Source organism: Artemia sp. Qi Xiang Cuo, chromosome 15 (genome assembly GCF_049724085.1).
Source record: "Artemia sp. Qi Xiang Cuo chromosome 15, ASM4972408v1, whole genome shotgun sequence".
Lineage (NCBI taxonomy): Eukaryota > Metazoa > Arthropoda > Branchiopoda > Anostraca > Artemiidae > Artemia > Artemia sp. Qi Xiang Cuo.
In genome coordinates, this window is record NC_142808.1 from 57,955,050 (window position 1) to 57,970,222 (window position 15,173).

The 15,173-nt window shown below is 34.7% G+C and overlaps 1 protein-coding gene across 1 annotated transcript in view; it reads left to right on the forward strand.

Annotated features, from left to right (window-relative positions):
* Positions 1-15,173, forward strand: part of LOC148943909 (uncharacterized) — a 141,830-nt gene that overhangs the window by 14,909 nt on the left and 111,748 nt on the right. The window contains exons 3-5 of the mRNA XM_089101279.1: positions 4,065-4,311; positions 9,201-9,454; positions 10,712-10,821. Coding sequence (XP_088957405.1) covers positions 4,065-4,311; positions 9,201-9,454; positions 10,712-10,821 — 611 coding nt within the window. The remainder of the gene's footprint in view (positions 1-4,064; positions 4,312-9,200; positions 9,455-10,711; positions 10,822-15,173) is intronic.

Sequence of the window (15,173 nt, forward strand, 5' to 3'; positions counted from 1 at the left end):
TAAACATATGTAAACCTCAATTAGAGCTCCAATAAAATATGTATTGGGTCAAGTGCTAATTTAAGACAGGCTTGTTCAAGAAAAATCAAGAAAAATGTAATAGATCAGTTTAAATGCGAGAATCTCCCTCCCAAAGTAGCATTCAAAAATGGATCTAATACTCTGGGAAAGGGACTATAAAGAACATCAACGCTGTCAGTGAACACGGCCCAAACCATTTGGGATAACCCAATAAATGTACATTAAAATTAGCTGTGAAAGTGAGAGATTCAATCTAAGAATGACTAAGATGCTCTGTATGCAAAGAGAGTTGGCTCTTTAGCATTCTCTTTGAGAATTGTATGAAAAGGGTATTAACTGTTACCTATATTGAAGTCCTAGTTCTATTGAAAGGAATCAAGGGGGAGATTAACTGATAAGTATTCTTAGAGGCTCTCTGATCAGTTTCAATACTGACTTTGAGTGGTTGCTCTAATTCCTAGACTGTGTTTTGTTTGGGGCTATCTTGATGTACCATGGTTTGGAACAATAAAAGTCGATTGCTTTAATTTGTTAACTGGAAATGTACACAACTATATACATCTGTAATCGCATAAATCATAAACCATATGGTTTACATCATACATCATAAAGTACCAAGGACAGTAAAATGCAATCTAATTGTACTGTCTGAGGACAGTAAAATGAAATCTGATGAAATATTGGTCAAGTGGAAAGTTGCACAACCGTATACATCTGTGACCATATAAACCGTAAACCATATGGTTTACACCGTGCATCATGAAGTACCAAGTACAGTGAAAATTAAATCTGATTGTTTGAATTGGTCAAGTGGAAGGTTACACAACTATATATACTCGCAGCTCATATAGACTGATAGCCGTAGGTTTGACGATTGGGAAGCTAATTGAGAAGCTTATAATGAAATTAACAAGAAGTGTGATCACCACTATAACCAATTAGGTTTTCTGGAAGGATTTGGCATGCCAATTGCCCATGAAGCTCTTCTAGCGATTCTTGAAATGCAAAAAAGTAACGTGTAGTTTGCGCCATTGAAGCTAGTAAAGACCTTTGACTCTGTTTTTCACTGTCAAACAGTTCTGTCTCTCTTTAAAAGCAGAGTTAAGCCATTTGTGTGTACTTGCCTGTGGAAGTGGTATCAGAAGGCCTCAATATGGATACCTTTGCAATCGTATTCGTATGCGGTGAGATGTTGATCAAGGCTTTGTTTTAAATCCTAGTATTCAATACCGTTATCAGAGCTGTCACTTGATACACTTTACCATGCCTAGTCCAGCCATACAACGGTGCAAGTCACTTTTGATATGCCTACAGCATTCTTAATTTAGTACTATAATCTATGATTAGCACTATAACTTTGGAGCACTTATCAACGCTGTTGGTTTTGTTTGCTCTTGGACTGAATGAAATCTGTCTTTCAGTTGGTAAAACCTATTTTCTTGTCTTTGGATCAGAGAAAGCCTTTGCTGATACAGCCCGCTTCCAGTCACTTGAGTATAAATGCCTTCCGTTTGAAACATAAATTAGGTAGAAAGACAGCTTATAATTAATTTTTTGAAAGATAAACTATAAGGGATTATTTGATAAGAGAACCCTGGGTTGGCTGTATAAAGCGTTTTTTGCATCACATGTGTTGTTTCTTATACCCCTTTGGAAACTCCGCCTCTGATAAAAATCAAATCTGATCGTTGTTTAGGTTCTGCAACTACTTTCTCCAAATTATTATTTTAACTCGTAATAGGTATATTCCCCGATGGTAGGTCTTTTGGAGATATGTCGAAAATTGGATGAACTGTTACTTAGCTTTGCTAACCGCTACAATTAAACTGTCGATTTTTTCACAGAAGATGGATATCTTCTGTCAAGCATTTAGTGTTGTAAGTTATCAAGTTAATAATACAAAATGACTATGAATACTGTTGGTTTTGTTTGCTCCGGACTGAATGAAATCGGTCTTTCAGTTGCTACTTTTAAAGCCGAGTTTCTTCAAAACTAAATCCAAGTTTACAATATTCTTCAACTTTAAGTCTGTTTGTAAGTCCATAAATGTAAATTTTCTTCATAAAGCCAAACATAAAAATAATCTTGATGTTTTATGTCTTACTTACCATTTTGAAGGCTTTCATGTAGGTCTGACCCCTTCTTGTGATCTGAATATTTTTCCATAATTGCTTATATTTTGCATGTAATTTGCTGATTTTTTTAGTTTCAACTTTAAATGTGTTTGCAAGACCTGAAATATTAAATTAGTTTGTAAAGTCAAACATGAAAATCTGACAAGGCATTCCATTTTTTTCCACAACTGTATTTAAATGCTTACACTCCAAAAAAACATAAAAGAGAATATATACATATATTAAAACATGTAAAAAATATGAAAAATTTCGACATATCATTCTGCTTCTCATTGGTAATTCAAGTAGGCTAGGGCATCTGATGATGTCATAGGTATATTATAACAAATTTTGCATGTCTGGATACTATTTTTTATTCATTTGTTGTGGTTTTTTCGTATGATAAAGTCTTAAATGCTGCTATCCTGGGTAGCAGAATTGGGTATTTTATGGGCAATGGGTATTTATTTTATCTTCCTCTTTTGATGATGCTAAAACTGTGGCTGTAACCATGAGCAAATGTTGCTCATACTCATTTCTTTTTTATTCGAAAAATTATTATAGATATGTATCAGAAAACTCCCAAAAAAAACCTTTCAAGGATAATTAAATTAACAATTAAGACGAGCAGTAATGACGTCCTGTAATAATTCAAACTTAAAACGACCAGAAATTACTATCAACGAATAAATGAAACCTAAAACGAACAGAAATTAAAATAAACAATCAAACACAGAGATAACAGATACAGATATAGATAAATAAGTAAATCCTAAAACGATTAGAAATTATGAATACTCAAGTCAAACTTAAAACGAACAGAAATTAGTACAAACAGGAGTTTGGTTGCCCCCCCCTCCAATAATCGTTAACCTTCCAGAGTCTATTGCGTCATTTTTGTTTTCAAAACTATATGTATTTTGAATAATGGGTTTTAATTTTCAAAACATTGATGAAAAATAAAATCGTTTTAATAATTAAGTTGATGGGATAAAAATAATAGAAATAAAGTGAAATTTTACTACATAATAAAATTAATTTCTGAAAATCTCAGCAATTCAAGATTCATGATTTTATTTAAAAGAATTTTATATTTTCAATGTTATAACTATAAAAGAAGTTTAAAGTATTTGTAGTTTTCAGTGCTGCACAAATGTAGCAAAAGACAGAAGCATTTTAATTGTTTCACCTTTAGAATATTTTGAACACAATGGTTATTTCAAAATTTTGATTTAATGCCTTTGGGATGAGAACGGCTAAAAAGGGCATGGCAGGTGAGGGGCAGGTTGCCTTTCGACTACTTTTGACTCTTAAATAGGACACCCTAACTCTCAATTTCCAATCGAACGAGCCCCCTCCAAATTTTCTATGGCAACCCCTTCCATGGGGAGTGGCTGTAGGAATAAAAAAATAATAGATTGAAGGCCTATGGCTCTTTACTACAGGCAGCGGTAGAACTTTGCCTCTTATTCGTCATATGTTGTGTTTATGCCCCACTTGGCAGGCATTGTGCCGTGCGAGACAGATGATTTTGATATTCAGTAGCGTAATATAATAGTTATCAACAAAGGAATATGATTCTGACTTTAAATAAGGATGGTCTGGCGAACAGCTTAAAAGAATTCATGAAAGATATGCGGTTGTAAAGTACACGCACATAGAATTTTGAAAATATAGTTGACAATATTGCGATCTAACTTTTAGTTGCTTCAAAGTAGATTTTCTCAGTGAACCTCGTACTGGTAACGCTAAACAACGTCGAAAAGCCATAAGTAACTAGCAATAATTAACAGAATACTGAAGATAAAATAAAAAACTAGTAATATAGTGCTTGTGAAAAGGTAACCAGTCGGTAACAGGTGCATTACCCTACCTAAAGTTTGGAAACAATCGACCTCAGAATATTGCTAAAATTGTGTTTATTTTCAGAAAGAGACAACATTTACCCCAAGGCTTGTTTGTGTAGACCTCAAGGGTGGCCTCGGATCAATGCCTCAAGAGGGTACATTATACAAAGGTAAAGATAATGGGAAAACATCATACTGGGAAGGTAAAGTAGAAATACATAAAGGTGAAAAGTCTCAGAAGAATCCCTATCTTCTTGGATTAGAAGAAGCTGAACAAAAAGCCTTTGGCAAACTATCATCGCTCTCCAATGAGAAGGATTTCTGTTCGGGTAAGTTTTCAAAAGGAGCTTAGTTGGGTATTAATAATTGGGGTATTTTAAGGCATTTGATTTGCTTTTAGGGTATTTTCTGAACTTGGGGTAGGATAGGCAATATTGATGAGTGTCGGTAAGTTTGGTGGAGACATTTGGGTTCTAAAATAAAAACAAGGCTTTTTAAAATTTCTCTGTTTTTTAACTATTAATCATTTATATTACTATTTTTTTTTATTGTTTTTTACTATTATTTTTGTTATTTAATGTTTTGAATTATTATTGCTACTGTTATAACTATTTCTATGGGTAGCGTCGCAAAACTGAGTTGAGGCCCAGGCTATAAAGCTCCATTTCCAAATAGCTACTGGGTTACTGTTGCCCCCTTGGGCGGTTACTTTGAAGTAGGGCTTGCCTATTTTTTTCGTCCCTTTATTGAAGATCCTTTGGTAATGACAAGGTGTTCATCATTGTTGTCCCCTATTTCAAGGACCCCGTGCACCTGCTTCAAGCAGGCTTGGACAGGCAACACTGGAAGGGAGAATCACTAACCACTTGCTAACGTTCTGCGGTAAGCTTTATTTGGTCCTCAGAACCAGTAATGTACAGACAAGAGAAGTCTGCCACCTTGGATTATTGCCCAAGAGATCTTTTCTCGTGCCACGGTCAGCGTTTCAGAGGTCCAAGGGGAGCTATTCCTCCCCCTCACTGGGTATAATTTTGGCTGCCTTTACCACTTCAATCCATCCAATGATGGCACCTTGTTCATCAAAACACCCTGCTTCATGATAAGACACTGACCAGGACGGCCAGTGGCTTGACAGTGACTGCAATTGGCAGTGGTAGGTCTCTATTTGTGCCTTATATTTTCAGGTCTATTGTCTATTACTGTGCCTACTGCTACTATTTTGCGCCTACCACGAAAAGGTGGTTACCACTACCCTCATATTGTGACTTGACATTTTTTTTAGATTGTTTAATTATATTTATAGGAATAACACCTTTGCTTTTGTAGATCTTGTGTAACAATCCTCAAGGATTTTTGAAATTTCTTACAATTTTTTACCGCTGAATTTTGTGCATCATGCTTTTTGTGATCATTTGCTAATTGGTAGTATTCTTCTAGAGAGTCAGTATGTGTACATTCTGGGGACAATTGAGTCCCCCTAAGTCGCTAGAACACATTATTCAGTATTTTATTATAAGCCTAAAAGGTGAATGAGAAGTACCTCATTCCCAACTTATAGTATTTAGCCCCTTTCTGCAAAATCCCTCAAATAATTCTGAAATAATTCCTATATTAAATGTCAAGCACAACATATCATACAATTTACAATGTCCACGATTTCAGTTCATACTTATTTGAAACATATTGCCCTAGGGACCTTAACTTATTATACTACAATCTGCGTCAACCTCAAATTTGTTTAGAGTACTGGGGAATTCATGATCTTAGCTCCTACTTTAGTAACTTAGAATTTTGTTTTTATAATGCTAGTACTTTATATCCTATGATTATATTTTATTTTCTTTTTTCTGGCTGAATACCCTTTTACAGAATTTAATAGTGTATATATTTTAATTTTTCGAAAAATCTACGATCTGTAGATTTCTCAGAGCCTAATTGGCAAAGTTCATTTTACTAGAAGTGCGGGAAAGGAAAAAGGTAATGAAAAGAATAAAACACTCATCACAGGTTTAGGATTTATTGCTTCAGCCAACTAGTGGGGAGAATGTGTGAATACCTGGTGCTTACTTATGTGCTGGTGTATCGACAATTTTCTTAAATACATTTAGCATCCGACTTGGTCAAGTTGGGTTGTTAAATAAAGAATTTAGTGTTTAATGAGAGAGAAGTCTTTTATAGTTCTTTTGGTATGAATCATTATTAGAGGGACTACACTTGTGACTATAGTCAATCAAGTTTTTTACAAAAAAAATGTTTGAGAATTTAAGTTGTTTATATATATATATATATATATATATATATATATATATATATATATATATATATATATATATATATATATATATATATATATATATATATATATATATATATATATATATATATATATATATATATATATATATATATATATATATATATATATATATATATATATATATATATATATATATATATATATATATATATATATATATATATATATATATATATATATATATATATATATATATATATGTATGTGTGTATATATATATATGTGCAGGTTATAGGTATATATATGTATGTGTATGTATATATATATATATATATATATATATATATATATATATATATATATATATATATATATATCCCTGAAGCATCTGCCGTGATTGATCTTAACACTTATTACTATCAGATTGTTCATGCCATGAAAGTGGCCCAATCAAACAGAAGTCCCTACTAGGAGTGTAAAGATTGACACACAAAAACCGAGATGGTTCGAGTCTGTTGAGTTTCAGACAGCAAAGCAACGCGGAAAAATGTAGCTGAGCATTTGGACTGCATGTGGAAGACCCGTTTTTGAATTGAAACGCAGCAATAAATTGAAATATAAAGCAGAGCTGAAAAAATACCGTATTATATGACACCATTTCACCGGAAATAAGACACAGTGGCAAAATATAATGCGAACTGATGGAAATTCACCTAGTTCTTCTCTGACTATGGATGATTGGAATTCTTATTACACGTCAGTTCACGGCATCGAAGATTTTGCCATAAGTAAATATTATGAAGAGAAGGTTATTAGCTGGCTTGAACGTTTTTCAGGACAGGATTGCGTTGTCGCCATATCTCTGAAACAGGTTAAAACCGCCGTAAGAAAAGCTCTGCCTAAAGGTAAGAACGGGATAGACTCTGACGGCCTTTCAATAATGCACTTTAAAAACTTACCTGATAGTTTTTACTCTTATCTGCAACTTATTTTGCCAGATGTGCGTCACTAGGGGTATTGTTCCCGACAGTTTCCTAAAAGGAATTATAACATCGATTGCAAGGAAAGGGAACAATACAAATAATTGTAAATTTTACAGACCTATCAGTCTATCGTGCATCTTGAGTAAAATATTTGAATATGCTATTTTTCCTGAGCTAGACACCGGACTTTTTGGAGATAACCAACTTGGATTCCAAAAAGGTGTTGGTTGCCCAGAGGCACACAGACTACTAGTAAACGCGCTAATGGATTCAGTGAGTAAAAAGTCACCTCTTTGTGTGTGCACAGTTGATTTATCGAAAGCATTTGATAGTATTAATCACATACAATTTCTTGACGCTCTATTGCACAGCGGCGTAAGTGTGAGTATCGTCAAAACTAGAAAATTTTGGTACGCAAATTCAACAGTATCTGCCAAATAGAGAGACACAGTTTCAGAACCAATTAAAGTCAAAAGAGGCGTGAGTCAGGACAGTGCTCTTAGTCCTGTCATATTAAAACAGGCAATTTCTCAGATTCTGAACCATATCTCTTCATCTCTTCTACTTCACGTTACCGACATATCTTATATAGCTTATGCCGATGATGTTCTTCTTCTCAGTAGATCGAAGACAGACTTGCAAGATAACTTAAATAGACTGCAAAACGAATTTCAGTTAATCGGACTTTTGATTAATATTGAAAAGTGCAAGCTTCTAGCTTTCAACACGGCTAAGGGCGATAGTGTTTCCCTTGTAAATCATTCAGTCCTTGCTGTGTCAGAGTTGAAATACCTCGGGTTGATGATTTCCCGATCGCTCCACAAAACCAGGAAATCTATTGTGAAGCAGCCCACAACCACCGCTATTAAACGTGTTTACGGTACTGTTGTTCCAAATCGGGGGCGATACTCCAGGAAATCACTTGCTTATATTTGTCGCTCAGTTTGCCAACCTCACGTTATTTACCTCGCCGGTGCGACTCATCTACTTGCTGAAAGTGACATAGGTAAAATTAATAAGTTTTGTTTTAGATACGCAGTTTCTGTTGTTTATTCCCAGGTGGCACCGAAATTCCCCTCTGAAAAATTTGGAATTATGAATCCAGTCAAAGAATGGTCGAGAATCCGTGAGAAGTCTGTGATACAAGTGATACTGAACAGACGACGTATTTCTCCAATAATAACTTAAGTGTTTCTTTTTATTGGTGTATATATATATATATATATATATATATATATATATATATATATATATATATATATATATATATATATATATACGTATATATATATATATATATATATATATATATATATATATATATATATATATATATATACGTATATATATATATATATATACATATATATATATATATATATATATATATATATATATATATATATATATATATATATATATATATATATATATATATATATATATATATATATATATATATATATATATATATATATATATATATATATATATATATATATATATATATATATATATATTAGACTAAACAAGACGAATATTTCGGGAGGACAGTGTCGTCCCTCCTTCAGAACTATAAGAGAAAGTTTCAAAAAAGCTATGAACATTTTTTGATCGAAAGTTCGAACAAAATTAACCGGATAAAAATAAAAAGGCAAAAACAAACAGCGCGGAAAGGAAAAAGAAATAAAACCCCAAATCGGCAGAATTAAAAAGCCTATCAACGCAGATAAAAACAGATAAAATCAAAATTAACAGAATTCAAAGTTTTAAAATCCAAAAAACCTAGCTACAAAAGCGAGCTTCTCACCAATATCCACTTCTAACGAAAAACAATGCTCTCTTTCAATACTGGACAAGTGACTAGTTAATTTTTTTTTGCTTCGTCAGCTTTATTTTTTTAAACAATTAAAAAATTTATTTTTTATTCTGTATTATAGCAGACCGTTGTAGCTTACGAAATAATCTTTGTTTTTAGGGTACTTTGATAGTGACATAAGTTCTACAACCATAAACCGTAATCTTGAATCTCATGTCAAAGTTTGGACTGATTACCTCCGTCCACATTTCCATCCTAAATCGATATTACTTACTAAAGAGTTCGAGTACCAGAGCACGACGAAACCCTTCAATGTATTTGACTCTGGAATTACTGAATGGAATAAGTCATACCTGGGAGAGGATATAGAAGATTCCCTTAGGTTTTTCGCTGAAGGATGTGATATATTGCAGGTAAGTCATTTAGGTGTATTTCGAAGACATAAGGGGAGGGTGCAAAGAGGGAGGCTTTAAATAGATTGGGATTGAGGAGGAGCATGTGTAGCTGTGTTGGCCTCAGGTAGCTTGATGCTGCGGTGAGATGTTAGTAGTAGTAGTAGTAGAAGACATAACCGATATCTATATGAATAATTTTTCTTTCTAGTCTTTCAAATTTTGCAGTTTTTTTGTAGATCTACGAAATTTGATGTCTGTCTACGGACAAAAGAACACAGTTGTGGAGTCTACGGAATACCTACAGCAAACTGGAATCCTATTGAAAATGTTAGATTCACCCTTGACTTATTTAACCCAAATCACCAGAAAGTTCTGCTTCAAATTCTAATTCTGGTTAGACGCCAACACGTCATCTGACCCAACTTTTGATACAATAGGATCTGCGACTTTTTTGTCAGCGGTATTAGAATTTTTTGTTATAACGGTTTTTGGACCAAACTCTTACAAAGACGTAAATCTCAGAGATTCTTACTGGCTAGCAAAAGAGAAAAAAGTTTTACTTCTGGGTAACACTTAAGTCTTGTACCTCTGAATGATGCGACGAAAAAAGCCGCCGGGTTTTCGGGGTCATGTACTTAGGCAATGAGGGTACCGATTATTAACTTTTTTTATGACTTTCAGCCTAACATGGCACATGACAACAAGTTTAGCTCCCTAAATTGCTTATTGTACAGAAAACACCATAGTATTGCAAAAAACAATTAATTATATATTGGTGATAATTGAGTTTGGGAACACACGCATAAGCAGAATTGTAATTAGAGCAAATAAATATAACTCGTAGACTTACATAGGCACACCTGACAAACTTTTATTAGAACAAAGATAAAGAGAATGCAGCGATTAAAATATCATAAAATTGAGAGACATTTAGTTTCTTAGTCTGTTTCAGATATTATTAAAATTGAGGCTTATGATTCTTTACACTGCGCCATATAACCTTCACACTAGCATAGTTTGAGACTTTACGTTACACTTTATAATCTTACGGAGTAAAACGTAGGTGACGCTTGGTAGACTGTAGCTCTGCTTGGAATTCGACGTTATATCAGTTTATTTTACGTCAAGTCAATGCCCAAAAACAACAAAATGAAATCTTTGGATGAGCAATTGATTAATTTCGAAAAGAAATTAGTAAACTTTTCCCAGAAAGCCTTTCACGCACGATAACAGTTTGAATCTTAATCTCCATTACGTATTTTAAATTTTAAATAGTTTGCTGAAGATGATTGTAATGATGTTAGACGACGATTATCATGCTGCTATGAATTTTTACGTTGGCCCAGAGAAGGGGACTTGTTTAAGAGGGAAACGCTATACTTTACGTAACGTAAGCTAACTACTTGGCATAGACAATAATGTGTATAGCGTGAATGCCGCTTTTATAGGAGTAAATAAATTGAATAGCTTTATTCTCGAGCTATAGGAAATCAATAGTAAACTGGTAAATGTTTCGATCATTTAGGCTTACAAAAATAAATAAGGTCAATGGCGTTTTTTGGAGCTATAGGAAACTACGAGTAAATATGTTAAATATTAACGCTTATAGAAGTAAATAAATTTAATTACTTCGTTCTGGAGCTGTTTGTAACTAATAATACGCTGATAAGGCAGTCACTTCGTCTTACAAATCATTGTAATACTAGCGCTATAATACTAGCGCAATATTCGAAATCAAAACGGGTTATGTTAAAGAGCATCATTTGTTATTCTGAGGGGTAATGGATCTCATAGACAATGAATTGTAGTGTGCCAGAAGAAAACTAAAGGGCAAACCCGTAATTATCAAATGCACAGACAAAACTAACCTTAGACCTTATTTCCTCCTGCATCTCTAGTGGGCGTATATGAGGAGCCTCTCGTAAGTGAGCATCAGAGTAAATAACTCCCCATTCTGAGATTACGCTTGTGTTAGTGGCACGCCTGTTTCGTTCATATGTTGTTTGAAGTGTGTCTGTCGGCCTTCTCCATCACCTTGTGCCTATTAATGGCCATCTTGTGCCTATGTTCTTTGAAGTGTCTTTTTTCGCGTTCTCCATCAACTGTGCCCTATAAATAGAAAGACCCAAAAGCGAAAAATGATGAATAATAATCATCATTAACTACGCTTGACTGATAAAACAAATAATTTAGGCTCAAGCTAGTAGTTTGTGTAAAATTATTTAATGAGTATAATAATAAATTGAAAACTATAAATTAAAATAATAATAAATTGAAAAGTGAAGATGAAAAGGTGAAGTTGGGTAATGAAAAGATTGATCAGGTGGACAGCTTCACTTACCCTGGTAGTATTATTAGTAAAAACGGTGGGAGCAGTGAAGAGGTTAAAAGTAGAATAGCCAAGGCTCAGGGTGTTTTTTCACAGTTGAAAAAAAGGTTGGAAGAATAGGAAGATAATTCTGCAAGCCAAAATTAGAATATTGAAAGTTACAGTGATGATAGTGGTCAAATATGGCTCTGAAACATGGGTGCTCCGAGAAGCGGATGAAGATTTACTAGATGTGTTCCAGAGAAATTGCTTAAGGATTGTTCTGGGTACCCGGCTGACTGACCGTATTTCAAACAGTAGGCTGTACAAACTGGATTTATTAGAAGTTTCAGAAACTCATATCCTAGGGGTAGGAAGTATGAAATTAGGTGATATAGAATTTGTTTACTCAGGCAGGAGGGAGTAGGGCTCATGATGAATAAGGAAGCTGCTAAGTCTTGTTTAGGCTGGGAAGGTATTAATAAAAGAATACTAATTGCTCATTGACTCATTGCTCATTGACTCATTGCAATTGCTCATTGCTCATATGAGTAAAAAGTTCAGGGTATCAGTTATAGTAGTATATACCCCCGTAGAACCGACTGACGGAGATACTAGTGACTCAGATGAATTTTACTTACCGTTACAGGAGTAAATAGAAAGGGTCCCAGGTAGAAATATGATGTATTTACTGGGAGATTTTAATACCCAGGTTGGTAGAAATATAAATAGATGGTCGCCTAGCCTAGGTAAATTATGTGTAGGAAAAGAAAACAGTAATGGATACAGATTTTTGCAATTTTGTAGGTATAACAATCTAGTTATAACCAATACGGTGTTTGGTCATAAAATGGTTCATAAGATAGCAAGGTGTTCACCTGATGTAAGACAGCTAACTTTATTGATTATGTTATTGTAAACCGAAGACTCGCAGGATTAATACAAGATACTAGGGTATATAGGTGTGCCGTTGTTGATGTTAAAAGTAAAGGTTGACATCTAGTAGTGTCAAGGGTCAATTTAAAGCTGAAATATCGGAAGGGTAACTACCTCCCGGGAAGTTATGATGTTGGTAGACTCCAGGATAAGAATTTGAGAGACACTTTCCAGGAACAGTTGAATACCAAACTTGAGATTTTAAAATTTGATAATGTGGAAGACGGTTGGAATAATTTTAGAAAAATAATTTGTGAAGTTGCTGAAGGTGTCTTAGGGAAGAAAGCTAGAACTGCAGCTAAGAATATTAGTGAAAAATCTTTATGTTTGATAGAAAGGAGAAAGGACTTGTACAAGAATTACCTTAGTGATTGATCATATGAAAACAAAAGGAAAGTGGAGAAAGCATTATAATATAAACTAAGGAGGTGTGAAGTGGTGGCCCTGGATAAAATTGCTGAGGATCTGGAAGATGCAGCTAGACGGCATAATAGTAAAATATTTTACTGGCATGTTAACAAATTGAGAGGGAGTAGTCAATGCGGACTTGGCCCAGTTAAAGATAGGACTGGGGCCGCAATTAGCGATAAGGAAAAAACTAAAGAGAGACGGGCCGAAAATTTTGAGAATTTGCTTAACCAAAATAGAGTTGAAGGAAGAGATTTAAAGGAAAAAGAAAAAATTTTTGATGCATTGGATGCGCAGGAAGATTTGTTTTGAGAGGAGGAATTAGCGACAGTACTAAAAGGATTAAAAAATAATAAGGCTCCAGGTGCTGATAGGGTAGTAAATGAGTTTCTTAAATATAGTTTCTCTGAGGTTAGAAATAAGCTACTGAAGATTGTGAATATGATTTTTGAAAAAGGGGAAGTACCTACCGATTTTAGGAAAACCTTAATTAAACCACTTTATAAGAAAGGTGATAAAAGTGAGCGTGGTAATTATCGAGGGATTAGTCTGGTCTCTGTAGGTAGTAAATTGCTTAGTAATATGATACTTTTTAGACTGAAAGATGCCGTAGACAAAGCTTTAAGAGAAGAACAGTGCGGTTTTAGAAAAGGTAGAGGATGTGTCGACCAAATTTTCACTACTAGGTTAATAATTGAGAAGTGCCTGAGTTTTCAAATAGCTTTGGTCCTCAGTTTTATAGATTATGAGCAAGCGTTCGGTTTAGTTGATAAAGAGCTTTAGTAAAGGTTTTATCCTTGTATGGTATACCAGGCAAATACATTAAGGTGATTAGTGCTATGTACGAGAATAACATTGCTGCGGTTAAGGTAGGAAATGAGGTTAGCAGCTTGTTTTGTATTAAATCAGGAGTTAAGCAGGGTTGTGTTCTATCCCCCTTTATATAGATTATTTTGATGGACCTAGTCTTAAGAAGCACAGGAAAGGCAATTGGAGACCACGCAATCAAATGGGGAGGAAAATGTCTCCTGGACTTAGATTATGCTGATGATTTAAGCATCCTAGATGTGAGCAAAATGAATGAAGTTTTAGAGGTTTTGCGAGTTCAGGGTCCTAGAATAGGTTTGAAAATTAATGTTAAGAAGACTAAGTCACTAAGCCTAGAAATAAGTGAAGATGAAAGGGTGACGTTGGGTAATGAAAAGATTGATCAGCTGGACAGCTCCACTTACCTTGGTAGTATTATTAGTAAAGATGGTGGGGGCAGTGAAGATCAAAAGTAGAATAGCCAAGGCTCAGGGTGTTTTTCACAGTTAAAAAAAAGTTTAGAATAATAGGAAGATAAGTCGGCAAACCAAGATTAGAATATTGGAAGCTACAGTGATGACAGTGGTCAAATATGGCTCTGAATCATGGACGCTCCGAAAATTGGATAAAGATTTGCTAGATGTTTTTTAGAGAAATTGCTTAAGGATTGTTCTGGGTACTTGGCTGACTGACCGTATTTCAAACAATAGGCTGTACAAAAAATGTGGTTCAACACCGCTCTCTAGGGCTATAATGAAAGAAAGGTTGAGGTGGCTAGGGCACGTTGTGCGGATGAAGGATGACAGATTGCCGAAGATTGCTGTTTCCGGCAAACCGTCTAGGGCTAAACGGAAAGCAGGTTGTCCTCGTCTGGGGTGGGAGGACGTCATAAAGAAAGATTTAAAGGAAATGGGAACTTCATGGGCGGGTGTAAAAAGGGAGGTTTTGAATAGATTGGGATGGAGGAGGAGCGTGCGTAGCTGTGTTGGCCTCAGGCGGCTTTGTGCTGCGGTGAGTTGTTAGTAGTAGCAGTAGGCTTTACGAAAAATGCGGCAGTATCCCGCTTTCTAGGGCTATAATGAGAGAAAGGTTGACATAATTGGGGAAAGTTGCCGAAGATTGTCCTTTTTGGACAACTTTCAAGGGCTAAACTGAAAGCACCTCCTCCGTGGTTGGGGTGGGAGGATTTCATAAAAAAAGATTTAAGAGAAATGAGAACATCCTGGGAGGGTGTAAAGAGGGAGGCTTTGAACAAATTGGGACTTTTTCTGTTCTCAT